Raw genomic sequence first — 13,681 nt, 5'->3', positions numbered from 1 at the left:
CATTTTGTCTGATTCTTACAGCTTTGTGCAAAAAATAAACACAAAATTTTGACTCTGAGACAAGAGGATTTTTTTATTTCCAGCTTGTGGACCTTTAAACTGCATCCCCTCTACATTCTGGATATTGGAACGGCTTGGAGGCTCCGGCGACAACACAGCGGGATTTGCATTAAAAAAAATTTCCTTCAGGGCTCCAACATTTACAAATGTCTCAGATAATTAAGACTCCGTCTTTCAACAGCACCTCGTTCCTCATTTAGCTGTCTCTAAATGACAGCATTAAGGCCTTGATTATCACCTCCTACACTGATTTTTTTCTTTTTTGTTGTGATGTATCAAAAATACAAGTGTCCGTTTTCTTTTAAGCCCAAGAAAGCTGCGGGAAATGAACCCTGGCGGTTCCAGCAGTCCAACCTTTGACCTCTAAGCAGGAAGGGACCTTTGTGTTGAGCTTTATTGTTTGCCAAAACGGGTATTAAAGCATTACAATCAGATTAGCAGATGACTTAAGAGAGGCTTGACAGGAAGCACCTTCCTGAGCAGCAAATTAATCCAAGATCTGGACCTACAGCGTGTGGCGGGGAGGGGGGGTGTTAGCGTAGTAAACTGAATATGTTGGCCAAGCCTCTGAGCTCACATGTTATGTCACCTGAAATTCAGGCGGAAAATGCTATTTCTGACCTTACGTGAGGATGGAAGAACCAAAGAAATGGTGGGATGGCATTGCCACAGGGGTCTGCGAGCTTCAACACTTAAAAAGAGCCAATCGGGTTCATTTCTCATTGACTAAAACCCAACAGGAGCCACAAAGTCTCTCTGCCTCCTTTAGGAAAACAACAAAAAAACACTAGTTTTTATTTATCACGATTATGATAAATATAAATGAACTTTTTTTTTGTTTTGGGCATAAATAAAACCATACAAATAGAAAAAAAATGCAACTTTTTTCCTAAATATGAAATGGTTCATAATTTTTGACAGAGGTTCACGTGACTTCATTTCAAAATAAGACACCAATTTATTCATCTTAATGCAGAAAATAGTAGGTAATGTTATTTGAACATTTGTGGTGCCTCTCAGACAGAAATCAGAGCTAATTATGGACCCTTACTGGATTTCTGGACTTTACGGCGCACCATGAATTCTTGAATTGTTTTTAGAAAAAAACAGAAAATCCACCCAATAATCTGGTGCACCTTAAGTATGAATCCTGGTTGATTTTCTGTAATAAACGGCGCTCAAAATGTTTTAGTATGCCTTCAATAAATGCAGCTTAAAGAATTGTTGGAGGATTATGGGTAGTGTAGTCTATGGCCTTGCGGGGTGATAGGTACTGTGACTCATTTGACTGTTTAGTTTAACTTGATCCTCCTTGTAGTCCAAAAAATTTGTAACTTTTTAAAATAAAAAAGCTTTTTTCTTCAACCAGAGAGCCACTTGGGGGGTGGCAAAAGAGCCACCAGTGGCTCCGGAGCCTCAGGCTGCAGACCCCTGGGTTAATGTTTGGCCTCATTCTACATGCAGAAGTTCTTCATTACAACCAGAAAATCATTGGAAATGAACCGGCTCTGGCATATTGCACAAAGCACCCTTCTGGGAAACCCTGACTGAACATTTAGATTAGTCACACGCGTAAAATACCTTTTTTTTTTAAAACAAAAAACCTGTCTGTCATCGTGTAAGATCCTAAAGATCTTTTATTTTTAGTAAAGAACCATTCTATGATCTTCTGTGCTTTAGCAGAAACGTATGTAAACATCTCTGTTTATTCTGTGCACCGTGTTAATATAAACGACACATACGTGGATGTAAATGCCTTTTCGCTGCTATCCAAAAAACCCCAAGGCTGTTTCTCCCACCCCAAGAAAGTAGACGACCTGTGCGATGCCAAAGAGAGGAGCGATGACCAGAGCGCGGCACGTCGCACCCTTCAGGAAGGCGGACGGGCCTTCGCGCTCCAGGATGCGTCTGCAAGGCAACACCAAGACGACGATGTCAGGAAGACGTTCCAGCACGTGCTGTGCTGCAGGTCGTGACCTTACCGCGTGCAGTCCACAATTCCTCTGTACGTGTCTTCGCCTTCGCCTTTTTGTAACGTTTGCAGACGGGTCTTTATCACTGTCCACATTTGAAGCAAAAAAAAAAACCAAAACTTAAGTCAACTTTGGTATTCTGTCCTGATAAATGATCAAATCAGAGGAAGAATAGAACATCTTAGAAAATTTAAAGTTGCCATGACAATGGCTTCCACTGATAATAAAAAAAAAGACTGGATGGATTTTTTTTCTCCACTCACCATCCAGAGGCGTCACAGCCACAGCAGCCACGGAGCCGGCAGAACAGCCGGCCGCGAAGGACTGCCAGAACGGCGCCCGGGCCTGCGTCTCAGCCTGGCTGCCGGCGCTGTCCCGGCCCAGCGCGTTGAGGTTGGCGAACAGTGGGAAGTAGATCATGGAGAAGGGAACATCCCTGGGAAAAAAATAAAAAAGAGCGTTTCCCTGACTCGTGGGACTGCGGACAAGCAGGTCATGAGGGACGTGAACCAGTTTGAGAGGAGCAATAGCAGCAGACATCGCTGCAGGACCCCCAGGGATCAATGGTGATTAGGGCTGGGAAATATAACAAGTGATGCAGTAGTTATGTAAGCTGAAGTCAGATGATACCGTTAATATTGAGGCAGTGTAGCATCAGGGCAACGGAAGAAAACTAGTTTGTAAAACTGCTGGATCACAGCGGAGACATCACTGAACATTTCATCTCAGCATCTATTAGGGACGCCATGAAAGCCATCCATGTGTTTCACCGGCTGGGTGGGCAAACTTTTCGACTGGTGGGCCACAAAGGGCTCTAAAATGTGACGGAAGGGCCGGACTAGGAGCTGATCAGTGGAGCGTTTTGGCAATCTACCTCATAAGAGAAGGAAATACCATGCTTTAATTTGGAAAAACTTGAAAAATCAGAATGTGGCGGCCAAAATATTACATTTTTTTATTTGCTCCAGTCTTTATGCTACATTTCAGAACAGTGGCTTTTGTTCTCATTTTAGTACCAATTGCACTGATGGGTTGATGTCCCTCGGTGGAAAAACACAAATATAGAGAAATGCTGTGTTCATGTGCTGTTGGAATGATTGTAAAAATTATTATCCGGCTCGGAAAACACACGTAAACTTTAAAGATTATTCTAGTTTGGCGGGCCGCATATGGCCCCCGGGCCGCAGTCTGTCCACCTCTGTGTATCGCCATGGAACCGAACCGTGACAAAAATGTATCGCTGCATCCCTGCTGCATCCCATTAGGTTTAAAGTCTGTGCTAAATTTCGGAAGGTTTCATGATACATCATTACATTTATTACATTAGTATGAGCCTACGGGTTTTTCTTGCTAATTAGCAAATTTTAAAAAAGAGGAATTTTTCTAATATTTTTGTTTTTTTACACAAATCATATAAAACTGTGACCCAAACTGAACTCAATCGTCAAGAATCCTCAGCATCTACTCACGTTTGTTTGGAATTGTCATAAAATTGAACAATTGTCCTCGTTGTGATTGTAATGTAGTTATTCAGTAAGTCAAAAATAATCTTAGGAGACACAAACCCTTTATTGTCGTTGTTTTGGCCGGGAAGTGGCTCAAATCCTTCCAGTTAGTTTTTTGTTTGAGGCATTTGTTCCGATGCATTCATGGTCATGAGAACTTACTGCAATAGTTGTTTAGGGTCATGTTGAGAAGTTCTGAGATAACAGTCCATCTGCATAATTTCATCTGTTTTGATATTTACCAGCTTAAGTAACAAAACAGGCCCATATGATGATGTTACCACCACTTTCATTACTACTGAATGTTTGAGTTTCGTGCTTTTGTTGCACTTTCTCTTTATCCAACCTCTTTGTTGAACTATTGGGCTGAAACTCGGCTTTGATTTTTGCACCAGATCTTGTTTTACTGGATCCAGAAACAAAGCTGCTCCTACAGAACATGAGCGGCCTGTGGATAAGCGGACACCACTGTCTGCTTTTCAGAAGCTCCGTTTCAGGAGGCCTATGGGTTTGTATCTAGTCTTCAGAATCTATTTTTTTTTGTTTTGTTTGGAAGAATCGTCCGCTGCTTTGGTTTTCTTTTAAAAATTGGCAAAAGGTTGAAAAGGTGGAGGAGAAAACATTATGGAAAGATGGATTAGCACATTAAAAAATGTTGTTAAGTGTGATGAAACACAAAACACAACATTATTGTGTGTTTTTTTTCTTCTTTCTGACCTCATTAAGGTAGCTCCCGCTCCCCTGTAAAGGCCCGCCAGGCCTCGGGTCTTCAGCAGCTGCGCAGTGATGCTGGTGGCGGAGGGCCGCTGTGGAGGAGCTGGCTGTGCTTGTGGTGGAGGCGCCACTAACGATGGGGCTGGACCAGGAGCAGCGGCCTGAGCTGCGGCCGACACCGGTCGTTGTGCAGCTGACGGGGGGAACACAAACCGTCACAAAAGCCAGAGGATCTGCTGGAGCAGCCGCAGAAATTCAGGAAAACTCACCAAGCCGCCCCGCATCTTGCAGCTGGATCTTCAGCATCTCCATGGGTGTGGTGACCACCACCTGGCAGGTCCCAGCCCCACAGCCAGCAAGGACCTCCCCCCAAAGGGGCAGATGCCTGGAGACACAGAGTCATTGGTGGGAGAAAAAAGTTAAGACTACAAGAACATCTGCATGACGCTGCTCAAGCCATGCAGTGGAAACTGTCTAGGTGGCTGGAAATGAGCAAGCATTGACTTAAATGTGATTATGTGTAGCCACGGTTACCTAAATCCTAGATTTTAGCTGTTTTTCCTTCAGATACTTCACTTTACAAAAATAGAAAGGAGTAAAGATTACCCATCCTTCGACAGCTTCTGCCTGAACACATCGTTCGCTGCCAGTTTGATTGCTTTTTCTGGTGTGACTAGGGTCAGGTTCACTGCTGCCCCTGCAGGAAACGCAAAAAAACCATCAGGCATCCTCAAAATAAAAAGGTCCAGGCAAAGCCAGCGGCTCCGGCAGGCCGCTAAGGACCCAACGGCATCAAAAAGCAGGAAGAGACTTAAAGGATTTCAGAGTAAACACCAGCGTAGGCGGCGAGGCTACCACCTGGAGCGGTGGTGGCGTTTGTTCCCTGGATTAGGACGCGGTTTAGGGACACAAAACTTACCCCTGTAGCATCCAAAGTAGCCCTCTGAGCGCACCGTCTTAGCCAGACAATCAAACCTACCAAAAGAAAAGGGGAAGATAAACAGCATCATTAACAATAATCACATGTATTACAATAATATATGCATTCATTGTCCTTCTTCCTCCTCTAATTTAAATAAGGCGTGAGATTATTGTCAAAATGGGTGGAGAAATCCTTTTTTGTCTTTAAAAAAAAACAAAAAACTTGTGGAAAACTCTTGTGAGGAAAAGTTATCTAAGCTTTTTTCCATCTCTGACTCAGAGCGGAAAACCACAGACAGGACGGCTACGCCCAGGCAGCCTGCAGTATTGATGCTCTGCAGAGATATGCTTCACATTTGGGGTCAGTGTGTCCTTTGGGGACACTGTCCTTTCTTCGATTATGCTATGGTTTCAAAAATATCAGCTTTAAAGACCCACTCTGGTGGAAAAAAATCCTGTTTTTGGTGTTTTTATGTGGTATTTTTCTGATGATGGAAAACATATTTTAAAGGAAATGAAGCTCAAAAACGCGTTTCTGAGTATTTCATCATTCAAATAGTCGTGAATCTGGAGCAGATGACAAAATGTTGTTTTGAAAAAACAAACAAACTGTTTTTTTATTCCCACAACCTCCGTGCTCTGCTCCATTCTGATGCATCCACTTACAGACAAACAGATCAATTTACGTCTTTGTTTTCTTCGTTTGAGCTGCATTATTGCTCCAATATTGCTCGCCATTTTTTGTTGCACCAGTAATGTTAGGTTGGGGGGCTGAGGGGCTGTAAGCTAGTGGGAGAACGTGTAGCCAGATCATTCAGTTATGGGTAATGGGAAGAGGGGCCGGGGTTTGCTCTAACGATCACAATTTGGAGGTGAATTTCTAATGAACTCCTTCCGCCCTGGAGAAAATATGCCAAAATGACACAGTTTTTGAAATAAATGTTTTTTGTGAAACATGGCAGTGGATGCTTTGAAAAAGGATCAAAAGATGATCAGAATTATTTTTATTTATTATTCTTCTGTAATTATTATCACTTCTGTTTGTTTTTTGTTTTATTTTAGCTCCTGGGTTGAGTTATTCAGTATAAGGTAAAAGTTTTATTGTATTTTATCCTAAAATTTCACTATCAATGCATGAAATCAGTTCTACGTTGATGTAGACTGGGATTTAAATAGACATAACAATGAAACTATGCTTTTGGAATAACTCAGTTACTATGTAAATGTAAATCTTATGATCTATTGAATTCATTTTTCTATGAAAGTGATTTTTCTCAATGCAAACAATTTTTTTAATTCCCTTTTTTAAAAACAGATACAATCTCTAATCTTACATGTTTGAATGCCTGATAGTTGACACTGAACAAAACTAGCAGTTTAATCAGTTGAAAATGATCTTGCATTGGGTTGTTAACTTGCGATGACCAACTGAACGGAGTCGGGTTAGTCGATAATTGACCTGTTTGGAAATGGGACGGAATAGTTCTGGAAGCAGATTAGCCAGTCAGGGTCACGGAAATCCCACTTACATTCCTTTGTAGACTTGGATTCCCTGCTGGTTCTGTAGGCGGGTCTTTGCCAAGTCAATAGGAAATACACATGTCACGCCGACCAGGCCTGCCACGCCCCCATTAATCAGCTTAGCGGGGAGACTGCAAAAGGGATCAGCGTAGGCATGCACACACATATAAACAGACCCGGCGGGACCAGGCAGACCAGACAAATGGTGCAAATGAGTTGGCCAGTTATGGAAATGTGTGCAAATAAAACAGAGACGCTGATGGCCTCAGCAGATTCACACGTTCAGAGGGTTTAAAGGGTTAAAGGGACTTGTTGTTGCAAACCTCACCTCACTTTCTTTTCTCCCATCCTGCCAGCTCCTCAGGAGGCCCCCGCTCCTCTCCTCCTCCTCAGCGCAAACCCCAAAGTCGCCAACAGGTATCAGGCCTCACCTGTCCAACGGCCGAGGGAGGGAAGGGAGCCCCCCCCCTTTCCCCTCTGAAAGACCAGGTGCTGAATGTGTGTTTCTTGGGGGGCCAGCCTTTCTGCTTTGCTGCACCTCACATGAAAACCAGACCCCTGTCTCACCGTCTGAACGCACAAACATGCCGTTATTGGGGATTTGCCCTTCAATGCGAAGCAAATGAGAACAATTCAGTCACCGTCGGGTCTCGCTGCTGCTTTGAGGTTTTTAAAAATCCCCTCAAACATTTGGAAACGTGGAGTACAGAGGAGGAACAGCTAGAAGGGGTTGGATGGAACAAAGAGGGCAGAGCTTGAAGAAGTCAGTGGGACGTTGAGGACATCTAAAGTAAAAAACCTGAAAATAATCATCTGTTCTTCTAGAAAGTCCAACTAATGTGTGAAACCTCCTGAATCTCAGCTCTTGTTTTCTTCTCATTCTTCGCTTCCTCTTCTTTCCAGTCTCTAATTAATCTCTTTCTTAATCTCTCCACCTACACTCTGCCTCTATTTTTACCTCAGTAAACCTCAGCCAGATCCCTGCCCGACTTTTCCACAGTCGTGGAGACGATGGATCCTACTACTACTAGGGATCTTTTTTATTTTTTACTCTTTCGCTCATGAACTCAGTCTTGCCTGCTAGTGACATTCTGAGCATGCTTTTGCGCTGAGCCTCTTTCTGAGAAACTTCCTTTCAGCTCAGCAGTGACGCTGCCAAAAACCCCAAACCAGAGAGGCTCACCCTCCCAGCCCAACTCCAGCTTTCCCAAAAGCAACACTAATGCAGACAGTTCACCAAAAACCATTCTTTTCCAGCTCACCTGTGCTGAAGCATCCCACCGCCGGCTGGATCCGTCCTCTTCTCTCCCAGAGCTGGCAGCAGTGGTAGTCAAGCGAGAGCGATCAGAGAGAACTGCCCGCCGCTCAGGGGCCGTTGCACAAACACCAGCATTGTCCCGCTGCCTAAGTCCCTCCCTCTCATGGTGACTCCCTGTGGGACAGCTCATGGCTGCCCCACAAACCCCGCAGAACCTCTGGGCTGATCATCAGCAGCCCCCAAAAGGCTGTCAGGGGTGGCAGTGCGGCCTGCCGTCCGTCATCCTGCGGATGGATGATGTGGAAAGTCTGAACAAAGACACGAGAAGTTTCCTCAGTGTGACCTCTGTGGGCTGCATTCATTTAGTTACGTAACACCTCCACAGACTCACTGAATGCCGCCAAAGAATTCCAATGACTACCGTCTGTAAATATCCACAAACTAGTTCTCTGAACTCTTTACCTTTTTATGCATTGGAATCTCTTAAAATGAAGAAAAATAAAATGTCTTTGGTTTCACATACATTCAATTATTCCTCCCCCCCTCCAACAAATGCACATTTCACTCACATTTAAAAATGTATGTTAGCATTAATGTTTATTTATAAATATGTTTCTGATTTAGAAAACAGGACAAAAAACAGACGTCTTGGTTAAGACCAGCTACTATTAAAATATGGATTTTTTTTGGGGGGGGGGGGGTTAAATACCAAAATAGTGTTTAAAATTCCAATAGTTTTCACTGCACAGTAAACTCTTGAGACTGCTGACAGATGTCCAGACGTCGTCCACGGACTTCACAAAGAGTGTTAAAGAGTGTTGTGTTCAAGTACATCAAAGATCCACTCTGATGAAAATTGTGTTTTTGATGTTTTTAACATTTTCTTGTAGCATTTTTCTGAGGATGGAGGACACATTTTAAGAAAATTAAGCCCGACATTGTATTTCTGAGTATTTCTTTAGTCAAAATGGTTGTGAATCAGGAGCAGAAGAAAAAACGAAGTTTGAAAAAGAGCTTATTTGTGACAGAGGAAATAATAAAGAAAATTATAGTCTAGTGTAGTGTGTTCGCAGTCAGTGATGTTTTGTGGTGCTGCATCCCCTGCTGCTGTAGGTCCACTGTGTTTTCTGAGGTCCACACTCAGTGCTTTTATTCTGGAGAACTCCCTGCTGCCCCCTGCTGGCGAGCTGGGTGTGGTACCTGCACACACTGCCGAAGGTCTCAGAAGCTGCAGTGTTACCTTTTTTAATTGGAAGAAAATAAGTGAGAACATAATGACGTTTTTATTTATTTTCTAAATTTTAGATTATCATTATAGGGTAATATTATATATATATATATATATATATATATATATATATATATATATATATATATATATATATATATATATATATATATATATATATATATATATATATATATCTGTGCTTAAATTTGTAACAAATGAGTCAATTTTTGAAATGATTGAAGAAAAGTAATTTTGCATTTTGTTAAAATATTGTGTTAAAAATTGTTTCAATTTTGCCCAAACTACAATGCACTTTTCTTTTGAATAATTTTTTGTTTTGTTTACATCAGTTACATGTATTCACTATAAGATAAAGACTGCTGTTTGATTAGATTATTATGTTGACAAACCAGGAGCTTTATTAATTTCTCTAGCAGAATTAAATCTAAGATTGTATGTTGGATTTTACATATACGCCCTATCTAACTTATGCATTTTATTTAATTTTTAGTTTTTAGGTGCTTTTTATGAAAGTTTTTATTGACTCTGGTAGAGATCCCTTCCTAATAATTTAAAATAACTGTAAATGGTCATTGAGTGATGCACTTTTCTGGGAATGCATGCATTCATTGTGTTCCTACCAGTCCCAAAAACACAAAATTCAATTAGTGTGTCAAATCCATTAAACAGAAATTGCACACTATAATTGCACGATATCTTGATACTAATGAAGTTTTCTATTTTTAGAAGAGTTGCAGTTTTATGGAGCAAGGAGTGTAAAAATTAACTATGCGACATTTACATGTAGAAATTGCTAATATGTGAATTACTATTTAGCATCTGAAGTACATACCTTCAGATCACAGGTAAACCTAGAGAAATTGTGACGTAAACGCAGCACGTATGGAAAGACGTGTTGTTCACAGCATGCACTTTTCTCAATGGAACAGCAGGGGGAGCTCCTGTGCAGCTCATGCAGGACTTTCACTTCTCGTTGTTTACAAAATGTTCCTGAACTTTTGCAACATGCGCATTAATGATAAACTGGGCAACCCTCTGGTGTTTCCTGGTATTTGTTAACAGCATTTTTTTTAAATTAACTAAATAGTTGCTGACTGCATAGCTATTTCCTAGTACTTCCTGAGGAGTACTAGGAGGAAAATGCAGATTTCATAACTTACAAACAGAGTAGGATGACACACAGGGTCATGTCGGCACACAACAGACACAATCGTAACTGCCAGTGTGACTAATCCAAAAACAAGTCACTTGGGTTTGTCGAAACAAGTTAAACTTTTTCACTTCTTGAGTCATTCAACATTCATTCCCTTTAAACGGTGAGTGTAATATCTACTCTGAGGGGTGTGATTATTTATTCCCTGCTCCAAATAGTACCATAAGAGAGTAAATGTGTTCATAAAATCATATATTAATTACATGTTAATATTAAAATAGATTAATTAAGATTCCATCGTTTTGCTGCATGTTCTTATATCTACTTTGTCATGCTTGGCTAAAATGATGAACCCCCCTATTGTGAGTGTAGTGGTACGGTCCTTCCCATCTGTTCGGCTCAGTTGTAACACTGATTGAAACAGATTGTGGCGCTCCCTGGGTCGCAATGGCAACTACCCCAACGGGGCGGCAGCGGCAACTTTTTCTGCGTTTGTAATGTCGCGGGAGCTCAGCGGGTCGCCGAGGAAACAACTTTCTGATGTGAGAAACCAATGTGACGCAGCGCTACTGGCACCAAAATGACACCGGGATGTGGAGTTTCGGTGGAGGAGATCCAGTCTTGGTGGGAAGTCCCCGCCATTGCCCACTTCTGCTCGCTGTTCAGGACGGCGTTCCACCTTCCAGACTTCGAGATCGAGGTAAACTCCGACCGCCGCCGCCTTCAGCCGCTTCGGTCGGCTTCAACGGCGGAAAAGAGGTGTTGTTTGTGTCAGCGTTTTCGCCCGCGAGCTCCGTCCGTCCCGCGGTTAACCAGCTTAGCTTCAGTCCTCCGAACTTCTCAAACGTTACAATCCGGTTAAGTAACGACCCAGCGGGCTCGTTAGCGGAGCTATGCGCTAGTCTCAAATGCTGACCGGAGTTCCGTAAAGTTGGTCCTAACAGGCTTACGCTAAATTTAGCCCACATATAATCGTTTGTTTCGGTTGGATCTCCGAAGTAACCACGACTCGACCTCCCGGAAAACTTCGGAGGTCGTCGTGGATCACGCGCCGCTCGTTTGTTTTCGTTCCGGTGATAATGTTGAATTCACGCGCGCACTAAGAATAAAAAATAAAAAGAAGAAGAGGGGGAAAAAACAACAACAGCTATCAGTCATTTAAATTCCCACCGAAAACAGTTCCGGTCAGATAAACTAAGTGAAGTTCACGGCACGCGCTCGTGGAGTTTATTGTCTCGCGGGCCATCTGGCTCGGGGTAGCCATAGGGACGCAGATGCTGTCCGTGCATTGTTTGCTCGCCCACTGTCCATGTTGTCACCAGAACCGCGGGTTTGAACGCCCGTTTGTCTCCACCGACCGGCCGTTTTCAGCCGCCGGAGCGAGATCGTACGCATGCGTCGTTACTTTAAGAAGGAAGGTTGTTACAAGACAAAAATACGTTAACTTCATCACTCAGGGGGACCCCCCCCCCCTCCCCTCCCTCTCCAAACACACGCACGCGGACACACACCTCCCATTTCACGGATCTGTGCTCCGCTGTTAACTTCTAAACGTCTGTTTAAGGCTAAAACGGGGTTTTCTTAACTAAACGGTTGTGTTTTGGGGATCATGAGGGGGTCACCGGCGCGGTGCCTGTCACCCCCCCCCCCCTCGTGTTTTTTTACACGAGTGGGGGAGCCGGGGGAAGGGGGGGGGGGGGCACTGCGCCCACTTTCAACCAGTTCCGTAAGAGGCGCGCGGCTGATCCGTGCGAGTTACTCAAGTAATCGAGTATCGAAAGGTTCTCATTAAGAGAGTACTGGCAAATAAACAACCGGAAACTGTTTCCAGGAGCCCTGTCAAAATAAAAAGTGATTTACAATAATAAGAACTAAAGGAGATGAAATAATACAGAAAAAGCATAAACTATTAATAAAGCGTTAAGTTATTGTTAAAATAAAATGAAAACAAAAGGTAGACCAACTGTAAAATGAACCTTTTTAATCTCCTTTTGGCAAAATTTCCGTTTATTTTTTACTTATATGTAGGGAAATAACTTTTCTGCTGATGTGACTTTAAGTTACACAATTTCCCCCAAACTGCATTTCAGTATTTTTAATCTTTGTTTTCATTTTTTCAGTAATATTTGTATCTGTCATTACATTTTAATACTGTGCATCATTAGAGTAAATTCTTCTGTTTTCCCTTAAAGACCCTTTCTGATCCACTCCTGCTGCTCTGCAGATACTATGTCCTAGAAAATGACCGTTTTTTTTTTGTGGGGTAGGGGGCTAAAATTGGTATAATCACATTAAAAGACCATTGGAAACACTTTCAGTAGATTAAAAACTAAAAACTGACAGCAATGGGACTTTAGGATGGTTTTCACCTGTTTTTGGTTTATTTTTTCTTTTTAGGTTAAGTTATTCAATGCACAATAAATCGCAAATGTATCGTTATCGCCATATCAAGCTGTACAATATGCATATCAAAACAGATGGCAAAAACTGTGATAAATGATGACCTTAAATGTGCTTAAACAATCTTATGGCAGCTTGAAATATATAAGGAATCAAATAAATCACTTTATGCATTTGACCAATCGGATGGATGCCTTTACATTGTTTTATATGAATGTTTATTAACTTCTTATTAAACATTATATTTTACTTCAGACAAAACTGAATAAATCAGATGCATTATGGGACTTTTATTTTTTAAGAAGAGTCCGTTCTGCAGCAGCTGACTGTGTAGACACCCCCTCCCTCACCCACATCAGCACAGATCACGGGCTGCACCCCTCTGCTGGGTTTCGAGGAAACATTAGATTGATGTGGTGTTAAAGCACGGCATCGCTATTGGACGCAGGAGGAGGTCAGACAGAGTTCTCAGCTCACAGCTGGTTGTGCTTTTAATAATTGCGTTAGATTAATGTTTACCTCTTCACGCTGGCAGCTTTACTGGCACACTTGTTGGGTGACAACTTAACTTTAATCCTAATGACGTTGGATTAAACAAAAGGAGTGTGATTGATTTAAGCTTTTGCTTCACTGTCAGTAGGACTTTTAAGTCTTGTTTCCATTGAGCGGTATGGTCCCGTACAGTTTAGAATGGGCCAGGCCGCTCAGGTGAGCGTCATGGCACATGTGGGCTGAAGCTAACGACAACAAAGGAGGTCATCCAGCAGGTCATTGGCTTTTGGTTCTTCATAGATGCAAAGCATTTAATGTCGTTTGAGAGAATGTTGCAGGCGGTGAAGAGAAGCTGCTTTCTTGGAGCTTTATTTTGCAGTAATGGTCTTCATGGGTTTTAACAGTAGCTCCGCCCTGACCGGTCCGTGTCAT

General features: G+C 42.4%; 2 protein-coding genes across 3 annotated transcripts in view; one reads left to right on the top strand and one right to left on the bottom strand.

Annotated features, from left to right (window-relative positions):
* Positions 1–46: 46 nt before the first annotated feature.
* On the bottom strand, positions 47–8,234 carry slc25a18 (solute carrier family 25 member 18). 2 transcript variants are annotated; one of them, XM_023956076.2, is made up of 10 exons: positions 7,957–8,234; positions 7,023–7,264; positions 6,703–6,825; positions 5,172–5,227; positions 4,859–4,949; positions 4,522–4,637; positions 4,256–4,445; positions 2,297–2,469; positions 2,043–2,118; positions 47–1,968 (listed from the first exon to the last, which is right to left on the bottom strand). In XM_023956076.2, exons 2-10 carry the CDS (start codon positions 7,040–7,042, stop codon positions 1,827–1,829), a joined length of 987 nt encoding a protein of 328 aa, XP_023811844.1. In that variant the 5' UTR covers positions 7,043–7,264; positions 7,957–8,234; the 3' UTR covers positions 47–1,826. The 2 variants fall into 2 exon arrangements, with proteins under 2 accessions (XP_023811844.1, XP_078805183.1); XM_078949057.1 differs by lacking the exon at positions 7,023–7,264 and having other exon boundaries at positions 7,957–8,112.
* A 2,522-nt stretch (positions 8,235–10,756) lies between these two features.
* cecr2 (CECR2 histone acetyl-lysine reader) overlaps positions 10,757–13,681 on the top strand; it is a 40,583-nt gene continuing 37,658 nt past the window's right edge. Inside the window, exon 1 of the mRNA XM_011476491.4 lies at positions 10,757–11,057. Coding sequence (XP_011474793.1) covers positions 10,938–11,057 — 120 coding nt within the window. The 5' untranslated portion in view covers positions 10,757–10,937. The remainder of the gene's footprint in view (positions 11,058–13,681) is intronic.

This window comes from Oryzias latipes, chromosome 6, assembly GCF_053564925.1.
Source record: "Oryzias latipes strain Hd-rR chromosome 6, Olatipes_Hd-rR_3.1".
Lineage (NCBI taxonomy): Eukaryota > Metazoa > Chordata > Actinopteri > Beloniformes > Adrianichthyidae > Oryzias > Oryzias latipes.
Note: the sequence above shows the minus strand (reverse complement) of the source record. Positions and strands in the feature narration are given on the sequence as shown.

Coding starts and splice junctions, on each gene's coding strand:
- slc25a18 (XM_023956076.2), bottom strand. CDS start 7,042: ATGGGAGAAAAGAAAGTGAG. Junction 6,826..7,022: donor ATGGGAGAAAAGAAAGTGAG/GTGAGGTTTGCA, acceptor TCCCTTTTGCAG/TCTCCCCGCTAAGCTGATTA. Junction 4,950..5,171: donor CTACTTTGGATGCTACAGGG/GTAAGTTTTGTG, acceptor CGTTTCCTGCAG/GGGCAGCAGTGAACCTGACC.